General features: G+C 46.3%; 1 protein-coding gene across 1 annotated transcript in view; it reads left to right on the top strand.

Moving 5' to 3' along the window:
• Positions 1-19,273, top strand: part of LRRD1 (leucine rich repeats and death domain containing 1) — a 502,180-nt gene that overhangs the window by 14,668 nt on the left and 468,239 nt on the right. The window contains exon 2 of the mRNA XM_069648429.1: positions 11,230-12,810. Within this exon, the coding sequence (XP_069504530.1) occupies positions 11,266-12,810 (1,545 nt within the window). The 5' untranslated portion in view covers positions 11,230-11,265. The remainder of the gene's footprint in view (positions 1-11,229; positions 12,811-19,273) is intronic.

Below are 19,273 nucleotides of genomic sequence, written 5' to 3'. Positions count from 1 at the left end.
TGTTTCAATGTTGGGCAATATTCTCTCTCTCACTGGGTGCGGCATCTTCTTTTCAATGTTGGGCGATTTCTTCCCTCTCACTAGTCTTAGCATCTTCATTTCAGTGTTGGGCAATTTTCTCTCACTGTTCTTGCAGCTTTGTTTCAGTGTAGGGCAATTCCTCTCACTGGTCTTGGCATCTTCATTTCTGCATTGGACAATTTCCTCTCTCTCACTTGTCTTGGCATCTTCATTTTAATGTTGCTTCCCTCCAGGGAACGGGAGACGCAAACTCTGCAGAAAATATAGTTCTGGACTGCTTAGTTATATTCTGTCTTCAGCTTCAATAATGTTGTTTTCCGCAGTATCTTCTGGTACCAGTTCAGTGTTCTAGTCCATTCCTTTTAGTCCATGAGGCTTGCATGTTTCTGGGCAGAATTGTCCTCTGATAAATGACTTCTGGGTTCTTTCTTTTTTGTGCTATTTTATGTCATTTGTGAGCACATAGTTGTTGCCCCTTTTCATCACATTTTTGGGAAAAGCTCTACTTCAACATTGTGGTGGAGTCTTGATGCGCATGCCTTATTTTGACCTAACCGATTTCTCTCACTTTTAAGGTTTGCACTTCTTTGCGACTATCTTATCCCACATGTTATCAACAGTATGTCATCAATAAGGACTGTTGCTGTCTGTTCTTATGTTTGTTAGTCAGAGTGTGGGTATCAGGGTAGGGTACAGTCTTCTACCTCATTACCTGGAAAGAGGATACTCCCGTTATTGAGTTAGGTGTCTGCCTGTGTGCCCTGACAGCTTCCATGGTTGTAACATAGGGATGTTTGCTGGATGTCATAGTTTGCTTTAGGCTGACCTTGATAAACCAGTTTGCCTGCTCCGAGTGGCCTTTAGCCTCTTGGTGGAAAAGTACAATGTTATGAGTTTCTCAGAAATGCTGCATTTTTTCAAACACCAGTTGCTTGGGTAGCCCTTCTCTTTCAAAAATTTTACTCAGATTATGTATGACTGTGGAGGTGGTAATTCTCGGGACAAAGCAAAGTTCCATTTGGAAAGGTAATCGACTTGAACTATCTCATACTCCAGTCCCATGTTCTCAAGAGGGTAATACAATCTAATTCAACCTTTTCTCATGGAGTGTTGGGTGATTTCACACTTTGTAGAGTCGATTGATGAGTATTCAACCTTTTATCACTTGATTGGAGCGTATGGCAAAGTTCCGTATTTCATGCATGTGTCCATTTGTGGCTACCAGTGTGCTTCTCTGATTCTTTTTTTAGTTAAGGTGATGTGAGATGACCTTCATGGCCTTTTTCTGTGATGGAGCTTTTGACTCCTTATGAGGGGGAATGGCTTTGTCACCTATGGATATTACTGACTCATACACAGTTCAGGCACTACCTGTCGAAATGGCTATAGTGAGGGCAATCTATTTCTCCTATCGTGCCAATCGTATATGACATAGTCTTTCACCAGTTTCACAATGTTATCTCTTTCCATGGTTGTGTTACATTAATCTTTGCATAGAGACCTTCCCCACACATGTCAGATTAAGTGGCCACTAAATACTTGTCGTTAAGGAAGGTGTTGGTCTCCCTTTCTTTCCTGGAAAAATTACATATACAGTACATTTGACTCTTTTCCACCCAGGGCCATGTTATGATATTATATGATAGGTTATTTATATAGCGCCTATACACAATGGGCCTCATTACGGCGGTAACCGTGCCTGAAATTTCAGCAGGTTACCGCCAGACTCGAATTACCATTCCACCTCTGTGATTCCTGCAATTATCGGCGCATTACGACCCTGGTGACCCAGGAATTCCGGAGGCAGAATTCGGTAAATCGCCATTCCCATTGAGTCCCAGAGGATTCAATGGGAATGGGGAAGTGGAAACACAGGCACCATTTCGTGATGGTGCCGGTGTTTCCACGTCCGCCTGCAGTACTCGAAATCACCCGGTATGGAAACAACGGTGGCGGCGGGTTTACCGCCACCGTTATTTCCATACCGGGTGACTCGTAATGAGGCCCATTATGTTTCAAAGCGCTCCAAAGCAAGGAAGGGAACAAGGGAAAATACAATGACGTTTTTACAGGCCATGAACAGTAAGGATGTGAAATTAACTATCATACTCAGCCTGACAACATTTCAGATAGTGCAAGTGCTTAGACATAGATAAGAAAGGGAGGGGGAGAGTGGGAAGGAAATGGAAACATGGCGACTACCATACTATGCCTGATGACATTTCTGATAGAGCCGGAGAAAATTAAAAGGTGAGGGAGAGGGGTGCAGAAAGGGAGGGGAGGAACAAAACAAGCGCCTATCGTACTAGGCTCGACGACATTTCAGATAGTGCTGGCGGGGTGGAGGGGGGACAAGTAATGGGTGGGGGGAGGAGACAGACAAGGTTGCTATCATACTAGCTCCAGGGACAATTCTGATAGAGTAAGTTCATAGAAGAAAGTAAGGGGAAGACGGGAGGAGATAGGAAAAGGGAGAAAGGGAGAGGAGGTGAAAAAAGTGCTACATGGTGGATGCATTTATGGGTGAGTGATAGTATTTTGAGAAGAACTCATTCCTTGACTGGCAACCATTGTGCTTGTTTCCTTGTTTTATTCATATGTATGGCTGAGAGGAGGGGTGGAACACAACGTGGGTCTCCGCCACCTGTCTCAAATGCTGCAGGTGGACCGCAGAGGGATCCATTGTAAACGTTGCCTTCCATGCGCATGGTAAGCAGTGTTGTTGGAAAGCGTTTAATTTTCATTTGTGAACATTTCTCACCATGCAGGCATGGCAAAAAGCATTTATAATGGATCCCTATGGAGTCCATGTGACCCGACCGAAACCCTTCGTATACTGATCTCTGGAATAGTGGAAGAATCAGCGTGTGAAGGCCATATCAGCACAGAGGAAGCAGCTTTCTTATGTCCAAAATTTCCCAAGATACCTGCATTTTACGCTTTTCCAAAATTGCACAAGGGAATTCTACCCCCGCCTGGTCAACCAACCGTGGCAGGAATCCAGTCCATTCTTGAGCCAATATCAGAATTTGTGGACTTTTTTTTAAGAACAGAAATCCCTAAAATGCGGTCATACCTTAAAGATACCACCAGCATCCTGAACATGGTCAAAAACTTACCATTTAATCCAGAGACCCAGTATCTTGTTACACTTAACATAGCATCTCTGTATACAAACATCCCTCAAACAGAGACCCTACTAATTGTGGAAAAAGTTCTGCAAGAACTAAATCCTCCATTGGATATGTCTATCCAGTTTATCCTACAGCTTACAGAAATAGCTCTTACAAGAAACTTCTTCCTCTACAAGGACACCTTTTTCCAGCAATACTCCAGAACTCCAATGGGGCGACTTTTGCCCCCTCCATGGTGAACCTCTATGTGACCGAGTTTGAGGAGAAACGCATATACCCTGTCACTAACCCCTTCCAGAAACAGGTCACATTATGGACCCGTTATATAGATGATATTGGTCATCTTTACGGGTGGCATAATAGCCTTTGGTGAATTCATGACCTGGCTCAACTCCAGGAATAGATATCTGAAATTCACACAACATCACAAATGAGGTGATACAGTTCCTCGATGTTGAGATACGAACAGACGCTGGCAGACTGAGCACAACAGTGTTTAGAAAATCCACAGACCGTAATTCGCTCCTTGAATATTCCAGCTTCCGTCCAAAAAGCCTTTGCGAAAATTTACCATTCAGACAGTTTTTATGGTATAGGAGAAACTGCTCCACTCTCCAAGAGTACGACACACAATCACAGGTTCTGAAAAATAGCCACCTCGAGAGAGGATATCCGAATAAAATGATCAGACAAGCAAGAAAACGGGCCAGAAACATCCCACGTGACATAACCCTACAACAACAGGCATGGCCGGAAGGACCCCAGACAATCACTGAAGTATGTGGCTACTCAAGTAAAATCAACATCATCAAAAAAGAAATCCTCAAACGTTGGCCAATTTTGAATGTGTGACCCGTCAGCCTTCCCACCCCCAAGTTTGCTATCAAAAAGCGAAAGAATGTCTGAGACACCCTGGTGCATTTATACCAAGCGCCAGATACACCGCCATTGGTACCCTCACTCTGTGGCCATTGTAACGTTTGCACCTTCACCACACACACGAAAACACTGGAACTTGGTTTAACAACACCTTGGAGACAAAACTCCTTGCCCAATTGCAACACCTCTAATGTCATTTACCTAGTTAAATGCCCCTGCTATCTTGTGTATGTAGGGATGACCAGCAGACCTGTGAAAAAACGTATACAGGAGCACATGTCCTGTATCAGGACGAAACGTGAAAATGCACCCCTTGTAGCACATTGTCTACAAGAGAAACATAATGCACATGAAATCGAATGGAACATTATTGAAAGCGGCAAATGCCCAAGAAGAGGAGGGGATATCGCCAGCATGCTACTAAAACGGGAACAGAACTGGATATTCCGCCACAAGACGGACCGAAACGGTCTGAACAAGTCCATTCCTTGGCAGGCATTATCAGTAATAGAATAGATACTATTTTGCCTTCTGATACGCAGTATCTACACTTTCATAGACCTTGAGCGTGGTTATTAGTGCCCCATTTAGCTCATTGCAATCTGAGTATAATAACACAATGGGACCTTTTCCTTCTGTGTACATACACTGCCCGTTCCATTATACATGAGGTCCAACATCCAACAATACGCATATAATTGTGTTTTCCTTAATACTCTGATCAACACCAAGTAGAAATTCAGCACACACTGTGTGCCTGATTTGCCTGACCTGTATGCAGGTCTTTCACCATACGGCAATGAGACCGCCACAATTTCCGGGTCTAACGCATCACCTCGGCAACAGGATTGTGCCACAACACTTGACTTGCCCATGTGTTCCATCACGGCAATGACTCTGCAGTGATTCAACATGCCAACACATCTGGGTTACACAAGACGCTCTGCCGAGCACCTTGCTTTCACTTCATCTCCTCGGACCAGACGCGCACACAACCTAGTAAGTGGAAAGCCCCTGGGATTGTCGTTTATTTACAAACACGCCCAGTAGAACGCCGGCTCGTAAAGACTGCCTTAGCTTAGCAATTCCATGACACCAATAGAATACGGACGCATTGGTCCCACTGTTCCTTGTTTCCAGTGTTTCATGCTAAATTTAAATCTAAATTTAAATATAACAAGGGTAGTGTGTAATATCCTGTTTCAGACATACATTCAGGCATCATGCTATGCCTCTTTAGAACTTAGAAGCCCATAGAGGCCCAATAGGAGCTTTTGGACCGACTCACAAGTACCCAGGTCCTCCGCTCCCTCATTCGTTGATGAGATGTATTGACGGAATCACCCCTGTGCTTCTAAATGAGATGAGGAGCTCACCCCTGGCTCTACTTGGTGCTTTAGTATGTTCGTCTTAGCCTTTAGATATATTAACACCTGGTGACCTAATTGGCTATTCATCCACCGTACAGATAGATACATGGAGCTCCAGATAAATACAGGTGTAGCACATATGGCGATGAGTGATACGCCCATTCTTTTTGCCTCCACAGTATGAGAAATCCGACACTGGTTACAGTGCACATGGACAGAAGAATGTTTCTTTTACTCTAATCCTTGATCCTGGCTAGAGTTAACAGAAGGTCAGTGCATTAGGATGCCCCTTCACGTGTTACACAAGGCATTGTAAGAATTATCTGCTCATCAAGGTATTTTCCCATTAGATCTTTTATTTTCATATTTTCAACCTGTATTATAGGTGCACTGGGTCTAGAATTTATTGAAGACTGCCCTGAAGAAAATCCACACCTGTACCACTGAAACCAGTAGACAGTGGTTGCTACATTGCTACATTGTGGAGGCTAAACTAAACCTACCTAAACTCTGAGCAACCTTTTTACTTTCCCCATGCTCTGTCTTACACTAAGTACCTAAAGACAGAAATCGCGGAGTTTGTGTTCTTTGGGCCTCATCACGAGTTGGGCGGTAACCCTGACATCCGGCGGTAACGCTATTACCGCCGTATTGAAGGGTCTGCCGGATCACAAGTACAAATACTGCTGGCGCTATGACAGCCGGTGCAAGTACAGCCGGCTGCAATAGCGTCGGCAGTTAAAGCGCCAGCACCCAATTATGCAATTACAAAGCCATCACAAGTCCGGCGTAGGCGCTATTAGCGCCAGAAAACCAGCAGAAAATCCACCAAAAATACCCCTAGCCAAATGCTGGAGGTAAAAGACCACATGAGACAGCAAAAAGTGCCCAGGTGAAACCAATGCAAATCAGAGGCCTACAAAGGACCCATCCATGCACGACACACACTTCCAAACACCATGCTGCCATTTGGAGCCGGAAGCCTTGATGTGGGCATCTACCTCCTGCACCTGGAGCTACAGAGGCTAGCCAACCAGGCCAGGGCCCTGGGAGCACAGGGTGTGGTGGGGATGAGGAGAAGGAGGAGGAGAGTATCACCAGCAAGGCGGACAGCCATCCCCAAGGTCAGGCCAACACCCTGGGCCCTGACTGATGGGCAGATGGTGACCGAGTATAGGTTGAACATAGCAACCATCACACAGTTGCTGGACACAATCCAGGCAGACATAGGCAGCCATCTGGCTATCAGCACTGCAGTTGCCCCGCTCGTGCAGCTTGTATACGTGCCACAATACCTTGGGACTGGCAGCTACCAACACACTGTTGCCATGATGCATGCCATGGGCCAGTCCACCCTCAGTGCCGTGCTGGGACAGGTGCTGGATACACTGCTGCTCCATGTCAATGAGCACATTGCATTGGCAGCCACATATGCACAGGTGAACCAGTTGAAGGGCCAGTGCCATGCCATTGAACAGGACATGAACGTCATAGCAGCCGTGGACTGCACACATGTACCACTAGTAGCACCCAGGTCACATGATGCGGTGTAAAGAAAACGTAGGAATTACCATTCCATGAATGTGCAGATGACATGTAGACCTGACCTAACCCTCAGCCACTGCTGTGCCCGCTAGCCAGGATACACCCATGACTCCATAAACCAGTGCAATAGTACCCTGTCACAGTACATGAAAAGGCACAGAGCCCTCAACACATGGATGCTGTGTGAGTACAAATGAAGTCCGAAATGCATGTCAAATGACATCTGATGGGGGTTGAGACACACAGTGAAATCCATGCATGCCAGCAGAAGACATAGGCAGCACTGGCACAGCAACTTTCACATGCATGTCCCTTGCACCAGAACCCTTCGACGCACAGAACAAATCCGAACACAGCCAGTCTGTATGGCAAAGACACGTGGGAGCACAGTCAGAAATGGAAGGCCAAGTACCACAATGCATCCTGTGTGTGTCGCATTGTTGCTCCCCACCCTGACACACCATAGGCATCCCACCCTGGCCACCAGACAGTCATGGCATTGGTGCCCGAAAGTAGGAACATGCACAACAACACAACACACAAGTTGCTTGATCCACGACAATGTACATCCCTGAAACAATGAGTCCTGATTGGCCATTCACCTGCCAGGATAACTGTACATTATAGTGTAAATTCGGCAAACGCAACACCACCCAAAGGGAATGCCAATGACACATGGCACATGGCCAAACAATATGTCGCATGCACATGCAGATGCAAGGGTCCCCTCATCCAGCGACAAGGGACAGACCTGATACATCTAGACACAGGTGTGGTGCTAACAGTAACTAGTCCATGGATCCAATGCTGCCCCTTGCACACCACACACCACAATGCAAGTGCCCATATGACAAGTAGTGCACATGTACCAGAGGAGTGTGATACACATGAAGACTCACACATCAACCGAAACACAGCTGCATGTCGACCTCAGACCATGCATGTCCTTCAAGATGCAGTGCGCATGGCAACATAGCAATGAGATAGCAGGACCTCTTCAACACAAACTTGATTCTCCTGCCAATATCACTCATTACTGAGCCTTGTGCACCCACTTAATCAAACCTTTCCTCATACCTGCATTCCCTCCCCTGCAGGTGATTCATGATGTCCCCAGTACACATGGCTCCTGACCCCTGTGCGTCATCCACACACTCAAGCTGAGCGTCCATAAAACATTGCGCATGGACGTACACATATATGCGCTGAGAGTGCATTTGGACTGCTGAAGGCACGCTATTGGTGCCTATACCGTACGAGAGGGCCATTGACATATGCACCTTGAAATATCTGCAAACTCTTCCTAACATATGCCATGCTGCACAACATTTGCTGTTGCAGGAATGTGCCATTGCCCACCAATGGCGATGTGCAGCCACCTGGGGATGGAAGTCTAGATGATGTGCCCGGAGCTGGTGCACGTCTACACAGGGATGAGGTAGGGGAGGGGAGGTAGGGCAGACAGGGCTTGATTGAGAATTGACTCAGATACGTTTGATGGGTAGATGTAACAAATATCACTTGTACATTAAAGAGCACATGATCACAATCATGAATGTCCATGCTTTGAATGAATTTTGGAACGTGATTTATTAAATGTTTGACAATCCCCCCTCCCCCAGTGAACACCCCAGCACACAACCCCCCTCCCGCCATGAACTCCCCAGCACACAATCCCCCCTCCCCCCAGTGAACTCCCCAGCACACAATCCCCCCTGCCCCTCCAGTGAACCCCCCAGCACACACCCCCTCTGCCCCCCAGTGAACTCCCCAAAACAGTGCAGGTAGGTGCATGTTCTCAGGGCCCACAAAAACTGTGCCATGATATGATATGATATGGCATTTATAACACGCCTATACCCAAGTGTTTCAAGGCGCGACGAGGAAAGGGAGGGGAACAAAGGGAGGACAGACAACGATCCTACTAGACCAGGTGTCATTCAGATCGCACAAGTGCGTGGGAAGGGGGCAGGGCCAGTGCAGTATATGGGAATAGATATTAACAATAAGTAAAGTAATGGCCAGCAGGTGGCAAGTGCAAGGGTAAGTGCAGATATCAGGTGTCGAGCAGGTAGGGGGACTGTAGGGATACAGAAACAGTCCCAAGTGCTGGGGTAGCCAGACGGGCATTGCTGGTGTGATATTGGTGAAGGAGGACCTGGGCCCAAGATCAGAGGGTGTCCAGGTAGCTAGTGCAGTTCTGGTTACAGCCAGGAGGTCAGCAGAGGAGAGGAGGAGAAAAGACAGAAGCAAAGAGAAAGGTTTTGAGGTGCTTCCAGAACCAGAGATGGTTCTCCTCAAGTTTAAGGGAGGCAGGGAGGCTGTTCCAGAGAGAGGCACCAGCTAAAGAAAGGGATCTCCCATCAACTCGTTGCTTGGAGAAGTGACTGGCCCTGAGTGAGTTGGAGGCAGATGAGCGAAGAGCTCGAGAAGGAAGATATTTAGGAACAGAGAGTTGAAGGTATTGAGGCCCCAGGCCCCAGAAGGCCTTGTGGACGATGCAGAGGGTTTTAAACTTAATCCTTGCAGCCACTGGGAGCCCGTGCAGAGATTTCAGTCCTGGAGAGATACGATCCCTGGGCTTCAGGCCAAGGACAAGTCTCGCAGTCCTGTTTTAGATGAGTTGCAGAGGGCGGAGAGTAGAAGCAGGCAGATTTAGAAAGAGGGTGTTGCAATAGTCCAGCCTAGAGAGAACCAGAGCTCTGGAGACAGTGAGCTTCTGGGGGAAGGAGAGGAAAGGAAGAATACCTCTGAGGAGGTGCAGCTGGTAGTGTGACTTCTTGGAGACGTCAGAGATGTGAAGAGAGAAGGAGAGTGTGGAATCGAAGATAACACTGAGGTTTTTAGCCTTGAAGGTGGGTGTAGGAAGAGGGCCAAGAGAGGCCAGCCAGAGAGCTACAGGAAAGGAGAGAGCGGGTGTGCTGATGACGAGAATCTCAGTCTTACTGGCATTAAGGCAGGGGTCATTGACGGCACACCACTCCTGGATAGCAGACAGTAGTCAGATATGAGGGAAGGAGAGGCGGAGGCTGAGGGTAGCCTGAAAATGAGCTGGGTATCATCCGCATAGCACTGAAAGACCATGTCCATCTATGATGGTCGCGGGCGCTTTCCAAGACCGGGACCCTCTGGTGAGCAGGCTCTCAGGTGGCGCATTGACCGGCACCTAGGTGAAGGCTCCGGGGACCTCTCCGTGGGCGTGGTAGAGGTCGATGGGATGGATCCGGTGACCTGCAGCTGCTGGTGGAGAAAGTTGTTGGATTTCCTTGTCTGCTCTGCATGTGCAGACAGTCCCTCGGTCAACTCCCGTACCCTTTTCCCAAAACCTGTCAGGGCCGCGGTGCATCCCTCCACCACTTTCCGGGTCCACGCGTTGTCTCGGGCATGTACTTAGTGGCATGCCGTATGGCTCCGCTGATGGCCTTGATGTGTCCATGGACTATATTTTCACCTGTTTGGCCTCAATTACGTCCAGTCGTGACATCACGGCAGCTCCCATGATCATAGGTACCTCAGGTGTGACAGGGTCTGGCCTGACAGCCGTGCGCTGCCTAGAAGGTGGCTGGATGGGGACATGTTGGCAGCTTGGATGGGGCTGCTGCGGTCCGAGTGCCTATTCTCTGGGGTACCATATGATGGAGTATCGAGATCAGGTTCTGGTGTGCAGACACGACGCACATGCACACGTGGGGTGTGTGCTTCCTGTGCCACTGGCTCTGGGCTCCCCTAAGGTGTGGCCATTCCTTCTGTGTCACTCCGTCTGGGTGAGCTCAACAATTCTGGCTGAGGTGCAGCTGTAGCTGTCTGCCCCTCATCGGGCTCTGACCCACTGGTGGCTCCCTCTACATCCAGTGTCTGTCTGCATGATGGGTTGGGGTGAAAGAGGCTCGGACCCCCTGCGGCCATCTGTCTGTCTTTATTGTTGCCACCATGAGTTCCTTACAGTGGAGTAGAAAGAGGAAAAGGCAGTAGAGAAAACAAATTGACAATTACAAAAGGGGAAGAAAGGTACTGAGCAGAGGAAGTCGGGAGAGAGGAAGCAAAACAGAGTTCCTATTTATATTTCATACTACACTTTTTGTAACTATAGTATTTTGAGCGGGTTATTGAAGAAAGTCTTATATTTCCATGATGTAAATCCAGAAGCACCCTATTACTTTAATTCAAATGAAAATAGCCACAATTTTTGAGTAATTCTATGATATCATCTGTTTAGAGTTGTAAACGGTTTCTTATATAAACATTGCTTAATGTGATTTATGCTTGATGTGTCATTTCAGATCTTCAATAGATATTAACGTAACACCTCAAAAGTTATGGCCCAACCTACAATGGCTGAAGAACTGAGAATGTCGTTAAGAAAAAGAAAGGGCCGTTTTTCAGCAGATTTTAATGATAAAGGGCTAAAGGAAATCCCACCAGAGGTTTTTCAGATTCAACTATTAAAATACTTATATCTAAACAGCAACGAAATTAGATTATTATCAAAAAATGTGGGCAGTCTGACAAATCTGAAAATATTATCTCTTGAGGGTAATAAACTGACAGCATTGCCACCTGAAATAAAACTTCTTTCATTTTTAGCAGCATTAAATGTCAGCAATAACAAATTATCACGTCTTCCTGATGAAGTTTCAAACCTTAAAAAAATGAGGCAACTTTTTATAAATCGCAACAATCTAGATGAATTACCTGCTACGTTTGGAGATCTGGTAGCATTGGAAATTTTAAGTCTTAGTGGAAACAGACTAAAAAGTGTACCTGCATCCATGATGAATTTGAAAAACCTACACGTCCTCAACCTCGATAACAATCAAATGCCTGCCCTGCCAAAGGCCATCTGCTCTCTCCCAATGCTAGTAAAACTCAGCATGTCTGGGAACCTTATTCAAAGCTTGCCAAAGGAGATCAAAGAACTGCAGAATGTAAGAGAGCTTTCACTGAACAACAACAAGCTTACATTCCTGCCAGTGCAGTTATACTTTTTAATATATTTGGAAGAACTCAAAGTAGACAACAACAAGTTGCTATCCATTTCTGACAAAGTGGAAAACCTGCAGGAACTCAAGATTCTGAGCCTGGCCAATAATTTGCTAACGGGCATCACTGAGAAAGTGTGCTTTTGCTGTAAGATGGAGTGCTTGATTCTCACTGGCAACCAAATAATGCAGCTTCCCAGGCAGATGAGCAGGCTCAAAAACCTAAGACAACTCTGTGTAAACATGAATGTAATGGAGACCCTACCTGAAGAAGTATTCCAACTCACACACATCTCAGAGATGGAATTTTCTGCCAACAGTTTAGCATGCATTCCAGATGAAATAAAATATTGCACTTATGTCATTAAAATTGATCTTAGCTTTAACAAACTGTCGGAATTCCCCCCTGGATTGTGTTCCTTAGCTGCACTCAGGCACCTGAATCTCAGAGGAAATGGCATTGTGGATATACCTGCCGATGTTGCATGGATGGTGGATTTAACTCATTTAGACTTAAGTGAAAACAAATTGTCTGTCTTCCCAGAAAATGTATGTAACCTCCCGAATCTCTGCCATCTTGATCTAAGCAAAAATGAACTCAGTGACGTTCACCAAAATATTTTGAAGCTTGAATCACTCCATGTGCTTTTGTTAAAATTCAACAGATTTGAGTCCTTTCCAGTTGAAGTGTGCGCTTTAGGGAGCCTTTGCAAGCTTGACCTTTCAGACAATCGCATACAAGGAGCACCTGCAGAAATTAGTAAACTTCAAGTGATCAAAGAATTAAATCTGTCCAACAACGCATTCACACATTTCCCAGTGGAAATCTGCCAACTTGTATCGTTGGAAAGTTTGGAAATATCACAATTGAATGGAACGAAGGTAGGAACAACCATTGTTAAACTCTTTTTTTTTTTTAAATATGTATTTGGTATAGTGCCGACCTACCACCAAGCAACTTCAAAGAGACATTGGTTTGTAGCACAGTCATTTACAACAGGAAGCACTGTACCTAGTACAGAGCTGTTTGTAGATAGCACTTATTACCAGGATGTTATGTCCCTTGCTGAGCCACGTTGTGGAAATTGGTGGAAACCTCAAGCTAAACTTTCTAGGGCCATCATGTCTTTATGTTGTGGATTAAAAGAGCCCTTTTGGGGTGCATAGTAGACAATTTTATGTTATAGCCCCCTACTTTGGTCTCACCCCAAGACTGTAAATGGCTATGGAAAAAGATTTATAAGTGGTCCATTTGTGAATTAATGTTCCTGTAGAAACTCGAGAATCTGTGGCCTTGACAAGAAACGTATATGGCTCACACAATCCTTTTAAATGGTCCTTGTATTGAGTTGTATCTTCCGAGGGGTGATGTTTACTCACCAGTTTCAGATTAGATCTGCTGCCACTCAGTTCAGTTAAAGCGAGTTGGAATAATGTGAGAGAAAATGGGGACATTTGTAAGTGGGATTTTATTTACATTGAAACCATAATGCATTTTATGTTCTTTTGCCCCTTTTTGTGAAGCCTGCACTTGGTAACATGAAAACAAATGCACCTATTTAACAGCACCTAGTACTTTCCCCACATGCTCTAGGACAGGAGTTTGTTTTTATAATCATACAACTTCTCTGATATGTTGGGAAGGCTATGGCTGCATTATGAGATACCATTTTCTTTTCTTCTTTAACTTTGGGCGATGCTAAATAGGTGCAGTGTTACAAATATTATGTTATCTTCCATTTGTATAGCACCACCTGCAATAGTTTGTGGTGCCTGTTAGAGACAAAGGAGGAGTATGATAGAACATTCACTAGTAGTAGGGAGGAGCAAAGTCAGATAGATTGTTGGGATGAGGGCGAGGGCTAGATAAGATACTCAGGACAACATGAGAAGGAAAAGGTGGAGGAGCTACGTGTACAATTGGACCAAATTTATCATACGATTCAACTGTATTCTATGGAGCGCAGCGCCAAAAAGAAAGACAGCTGGAGAAAGGTGTTCTATGAGCCAGGGGGTATGTCTGGAATGTACTCACTGCATAGTGTGCCTGGGCGTGTTGAAGCCATGCCCAAGAAAACACAGACAGCAAAGCCATTCTACTTACTTCCCTAGTCCACCAACAACATTTGGGAGGGGTTGTATGTCTGAAATCCTAATTTGCAAAAGCTCCCCGAAGAAGGGAGCAAAAAACCTTCACATTTATAGGTTTGCTCATTCATGTCATGGTTACCACAACCCTAGGCTTGTGCTTGTGTGCAAAGTCACGGTGTGCAAAGGCTTGTAAAAACCATGCCCCAGAAAACACAGCATGCAAATCCCCTCTATTTACTTCCCTAAGCCCCAAACAGCCAAGTTCTATGAAAGCTGGAAGGAAATATGGGCACATTTAACTGAGAGTGGGATGTCAACCACTGCTTCTTTGTAATCAGACACCCCAGTCTGGCCTGGTCTGTGATCGGAGGTTCCTGAGTCCTACTAGGGCCTATAAGGTAATGGTTATATTAGTGTGGTGTGAGAGGCAGGAATCCTATTAGGCTGAGGCTGCATGCTTATGGGAGTTAATTTACATCATTCAGCCTTTGACCAGCTTTCTCACTTTGACTAGTTGCAGCGTCCTGCAAATATAGGGCATTGTGCAAATGTTAGCTCAAAACAGGGGTGTATGGTCTAGTTAACTGACTAGATTTCCAAGCCTACCCTTTTGGTTTTTCTTTTTTCTTTTGCTTCTTTAGAAGGTTGCTTGCTACCTGCTGTCTTATGGCTGTTTCAAAGGCGCTTGAAAATTAGCATTTAAAGCAAAATGTCATAATGAAACCTCAACATAATATAACATGACATACCCAGCTAGTATAAAATGAAACCAACATCATAACCCACCCACCCCCTCCCAAAAGGAGTGAATGATTACATACAGTTGCACTCAGGTAGATTCTAGTTAACAACACAAACAAATAATGATGTAACCCAGAAGGGACAGCACTGCAAAGGTAAAGACACACAACATATACATATACAGACAGACACACACACACACCAACCCCCCCCCCCCCCCCCGCCCTCTGCTCTAGTCTCACTGTTTCTGGGTTTGAAGTCTTCTGCTGCTATTGAGGTTGACTGAGGGCAAAGTGCCCTTTCATGAAGAGGTACAATTCCTCCATTAATTAAGTGTTGTTATCTCTGTTGGCCAGAGAAATGTGGGTCCTTGTTGGTGGGAGAGTGATGGCAACTGGTGGCTTCCGTAAATTGAATTACTTTTTTTGAATGTATTTATTTTACTTGACCCAAACCATAGGCTTGTGCTTAAGGACAAAAAGCATGTCATATTATTGGTTCAGCAGTGTTCAGACTTTTAGCCTTCCACAGTGCCATGGTGTGCCTGAGCATGTTGAAGCCCTACCAAGAAAAAGCAGGCAGTAACGTCCTTCTACTTCCTTCTTTATGCCCCAAACAACATTTGTGAGGGGGTGCATGTCAGAAATATAAATTTGCCAATTTTTCAACAGCTGATGCTGATTCTGGAATTTGTTTTATGCACAAATACGTGTTCCCCAGATAATGTGCATATGTACTTTAATATATAATGTATACAGACTATTTTATGACGGGTGTGCTCTGTTTGGGATGGCATGTTTGTTTTGGTATTTTATTTTCTCAACCCAGTTGCATATTTTAGTCCTTTTTACATATTTCTTATCGGATCACAAGGCCTAGTAGGGCCGTTTTTGTCTTGTCACCCCACCCCCTTGCCTTGTTGCACCTTAAAACACATTGTGCATAGGTGCATTATAAAGACCCAGTAGATAAATACAGTTTTATGGTTGATATGTTTTTTTTATCCAAAGCACTTAATTGAATTTCATTCTTTATCGAACCTTGTTCCATACAACTTTGCACATAAACAGCTCTAACACAGCTACTACTTCCTCCCTCCCCTGCCCATTTCCCCTTCCTGATCTGCATTGAGATGTTCTTTAGTACACTCATGTCCTCAGTCCCTAAAGGTCCAACAGTATAGTGTGCATTTGGCCCAATTATAGGGATAATTGTCTCAAGTCCAAATTCATTTAAAACATCCGGCCCTCCCCAATCCTTACGATTTGCTTGTCCACCAAGCTTCTTTACCCTCTTATTCAGGGTCAAACATACTCAGCACCCAAAGCCATAATTGACATAATACTCTTCTGATATATTTATTTAAAATGTTAATCAGCACTCCCAACTCCTTCCCAAATCCTCCTTGTGCATCTCTATTGTCAGCTGTGAGTTTTCCAATAGACAGAACAACCCTTCTGTCACCAAGAATGAATATGCAGGGTTGCAACTTTTCTCCAGTGATCTCCCACTACCAGTTTAGCTTCTAAATACATGTTGGAAAACTATTGTTAGACTATATCATGGGATGCCTTGTGGCGTTAGGTCCAAAAGGGCAAGTTCTGGGTCCCAGGGTAAGCTTAGTCCAATAATATCTGAAATAAATAGTCCACAACACCTCTGCCCAAAATGATTGGATTGTCGGGCTATCCCAACAGATAACCAGTAATATACCTGGTTTGCCACACTCTCCCCAGCAGTTCCATAAGTATTTTGCTGATGAATATGTGGTTCTCTGAGGTGTTATGTAACGCCTGCTGGTCGGTTCCTAGTTGACCTCTCTATACAGCAAACACTGAGGACCTTTTAGCTTGTCCCTAAACCTCTTTCTGGTCCTGAGTCATTAGTAACCTTCCCAGGTCTTTCTCCCACTTCTCCTTATATCACCAAACTGCAACTTTCACAATTGACATGCATATCTTACAGATGAAAAAAATGAATCCTCTAGGAGTGGCATTCAAAGCCACGAGTCCCTCAAAAGGCAAGAAGGATCTCGTTGCTTCCTCTTTCTGTATGACCCAGTGACACAACTGTAAATATTGAATTCTAACTTCCTCCCTCACTTCAGACTCACTCCTACAATCTTGGAAGGACTTTATATCACCAACTTTAAACAACTCACTAATACATCAGCCTCTATTGTCCCTCCACTGTTTATAGCCAAATACCCCACCATGACAGTTTCTCGACCATGACTTCATCCGTTTCTCAGAGTGCACTGTACACCATTCCACCACTAATTAATTGGGTCATAACAATCCATCAGGCTATTTTCCCACTGTCTCCCAGCCCAGATGAAATTTATTTTATCGTTTTGCAGTGTTAGGCAGAATTATATGCAGTACTCTTTGGGAACACCACACACAAATAAGACTACAAGTGACAGTACATTTTCACCTTTGGTACAAGCCTGTACTACACAGTTAAAGTGGTAGCAGTAGCGGAGCAGCCAGACTTATCTCAAGAGTAAGTGAGCATAAGAGGGCGCTAGAGGGCCGACCAAGATAGCGGCTTCCTAGAGAGCTCTGTGTAGCTCCTAATAAATCCTGCAACATCTTTGTTTCTGTGGTGCTCAGTTTAACTGCTTTAGCTGCCGGGAGTCTGCGTGGGACACTGCCACACATATTGAGCCCATTATTTCAACTGGCGCCCGTGATTCTACACATCTGCAGTCCGGCCGACGGGGACCTACCTGCCCGCGCTGCCTTGGAGTCTTCGCTAACGGCACAGCGAACAGCCAGAGGAGGAGGGGCCTGCGGAGGCTCGGACCGGCGTTAGGTGAGAGCGGCTGTCGGATGCCAGGGACGACTCACCGGGGGCTCTGGGATGCATCGCCGAGGTGGAGGAGCGTGTGCGGCCCGGGCGCCTAGGGAGGTGCGTGTGCTCCTGTTGCTGTGGCGGCCCATCGTGGAGTGGGGAGGCGGCGCCGTTCCACCCAGACGAGCCCCGGATGAAGATAAGGTAGGAGCGTTCCGCAGCGTGCGCAGCTCCACAGGCGCTCGCTCGCTCGCTCTGTTGGCAGGCTTTCAAGACACCCTGTCCACAAAAGTGATGGGTGGAAGGTTTCGAATGAATCTAAACCACTGGCAATTTCTCTGGGCCAACCTTCCACACCACCGTTTTTTAGCCCGTCTGCGCCATTGCAAAAGGGGACCAGCCATGTGCAAATCAGTCAGCAGCTGCCGCCACCGAAGGTAGCAGCCCAGCCCGAACTGCTAGGCCAGGTCCCCTCTGCACAGAAAACCAAGCAACCCCAGACATGTTTCGGCCTTGTTGGACCTCCTCAGTGAGGTGCAGCCTGGTTCCCTGTGGCGCAGCGAGCAAGGGACCCACGTCTGGGCATACCCTCTCTCACAAGGAGAAACAAACTGACCACAAAAGTGATGGGTGGAAGGTTTCGAATGAATCTAAACCACTGGCAATTGCTCTGGGCCAACCTTCCACACCACCGTTTTTTAGCCCGTCTGCGCCATTGCAAAAGGGGACCAGCCATGTGCAAATCAGTCAGCAGCTGCCGCCACCGAAGGTAGCAGCCCAGCCCGAACTGCTAGGCCAGGTCCCCTCTGCACAGAAAACCAAGCAACCCCAGACATGTTTCGGCCTTGTTGGACCTCCTCAGTGAGGTGCAGCCTGGTTCCCTGTGGCGCAGCGAGCAAGGGACCCACTTCTGGGCATACCCTCTCTCACAAGGAGAAACAAACTGACCACAAAAGTGATGGGTGGAAGGTTTCGAATGAATCTAAACCACTGGCAATTGCTCTGGGCCAACCTTCCACACCACCGTTTTTTAGCCCGTCTGCGCCATTGTAAAAGGGGACCAGCCATGTGCAAATCAGTCAGCAGCTGCCGCCACCGAAGGTAGCAGCCCAGCCCGAACTGCTAGGCCAGGTCCCCTCTGCACAGAAAACCAAGCAACCCCAGACATATTTCGGCCTTGTTGGACCTCCTCAGTGAGGTGCAGCCTGGTTCCCTGTGGCGCAGCGAGCAAGGGACCCACGTCTGGGCATACCCTCTCTCACAAGGAGAAACAAACTGACCGTGTGACATTCCCAACCACCAGCAGGCACGGGGGCGCACTCCACCCTGGCCAACATTGACCCTTTCCCTAGGATAAACCCGACCATACATGAGACCTCTATAATGCACCGTGGAGATTCTGGCTGCAACGCGCAGACCAACATGCAGACCAGCAGGCAGTAAAGAGATACACTCTTCATTTGTCCCCGATCAATGAGCACAGCTACCACGCACAACAAGCCATGCAGCCTTTATTCTGCCTTCCAGACAGTGGAGATGTATGTGGGCAACAGGATCAACCCGCACAGCTCCCAATAACAAGTTGAGCCCCCGCACAGACCACAGTGGTTGCTCCCAGCCCCAAACAATAACCACAACTATCAAGACTAACGTGGCTACACCCAGATATTTTCCATACCAAACGATGTCACTGTGAAACAATCCAAGTGAAAACAGA

Source organism: Ambystoma mexicanum, chromosome 2q (assembly GCF_040938575.1).
Source record: "Ambystoma mexicanum isolate Mex_15411 chromosome 2q, UKY_AmexF1_1, whole genome shotgun sequence".
Classification (NCBI taxonomy): Eukaryota; Metazoa; Chordata; class Amphibia; order Caudata; family Ambystomatidae; genus Ambystoma; species Ambystoma mexicanum.
The sequence above is the reverse complement of the archived record's forward strand: the minus strand, read 5'-3'. Positions and strand labels throughout refer to the sequence as shown.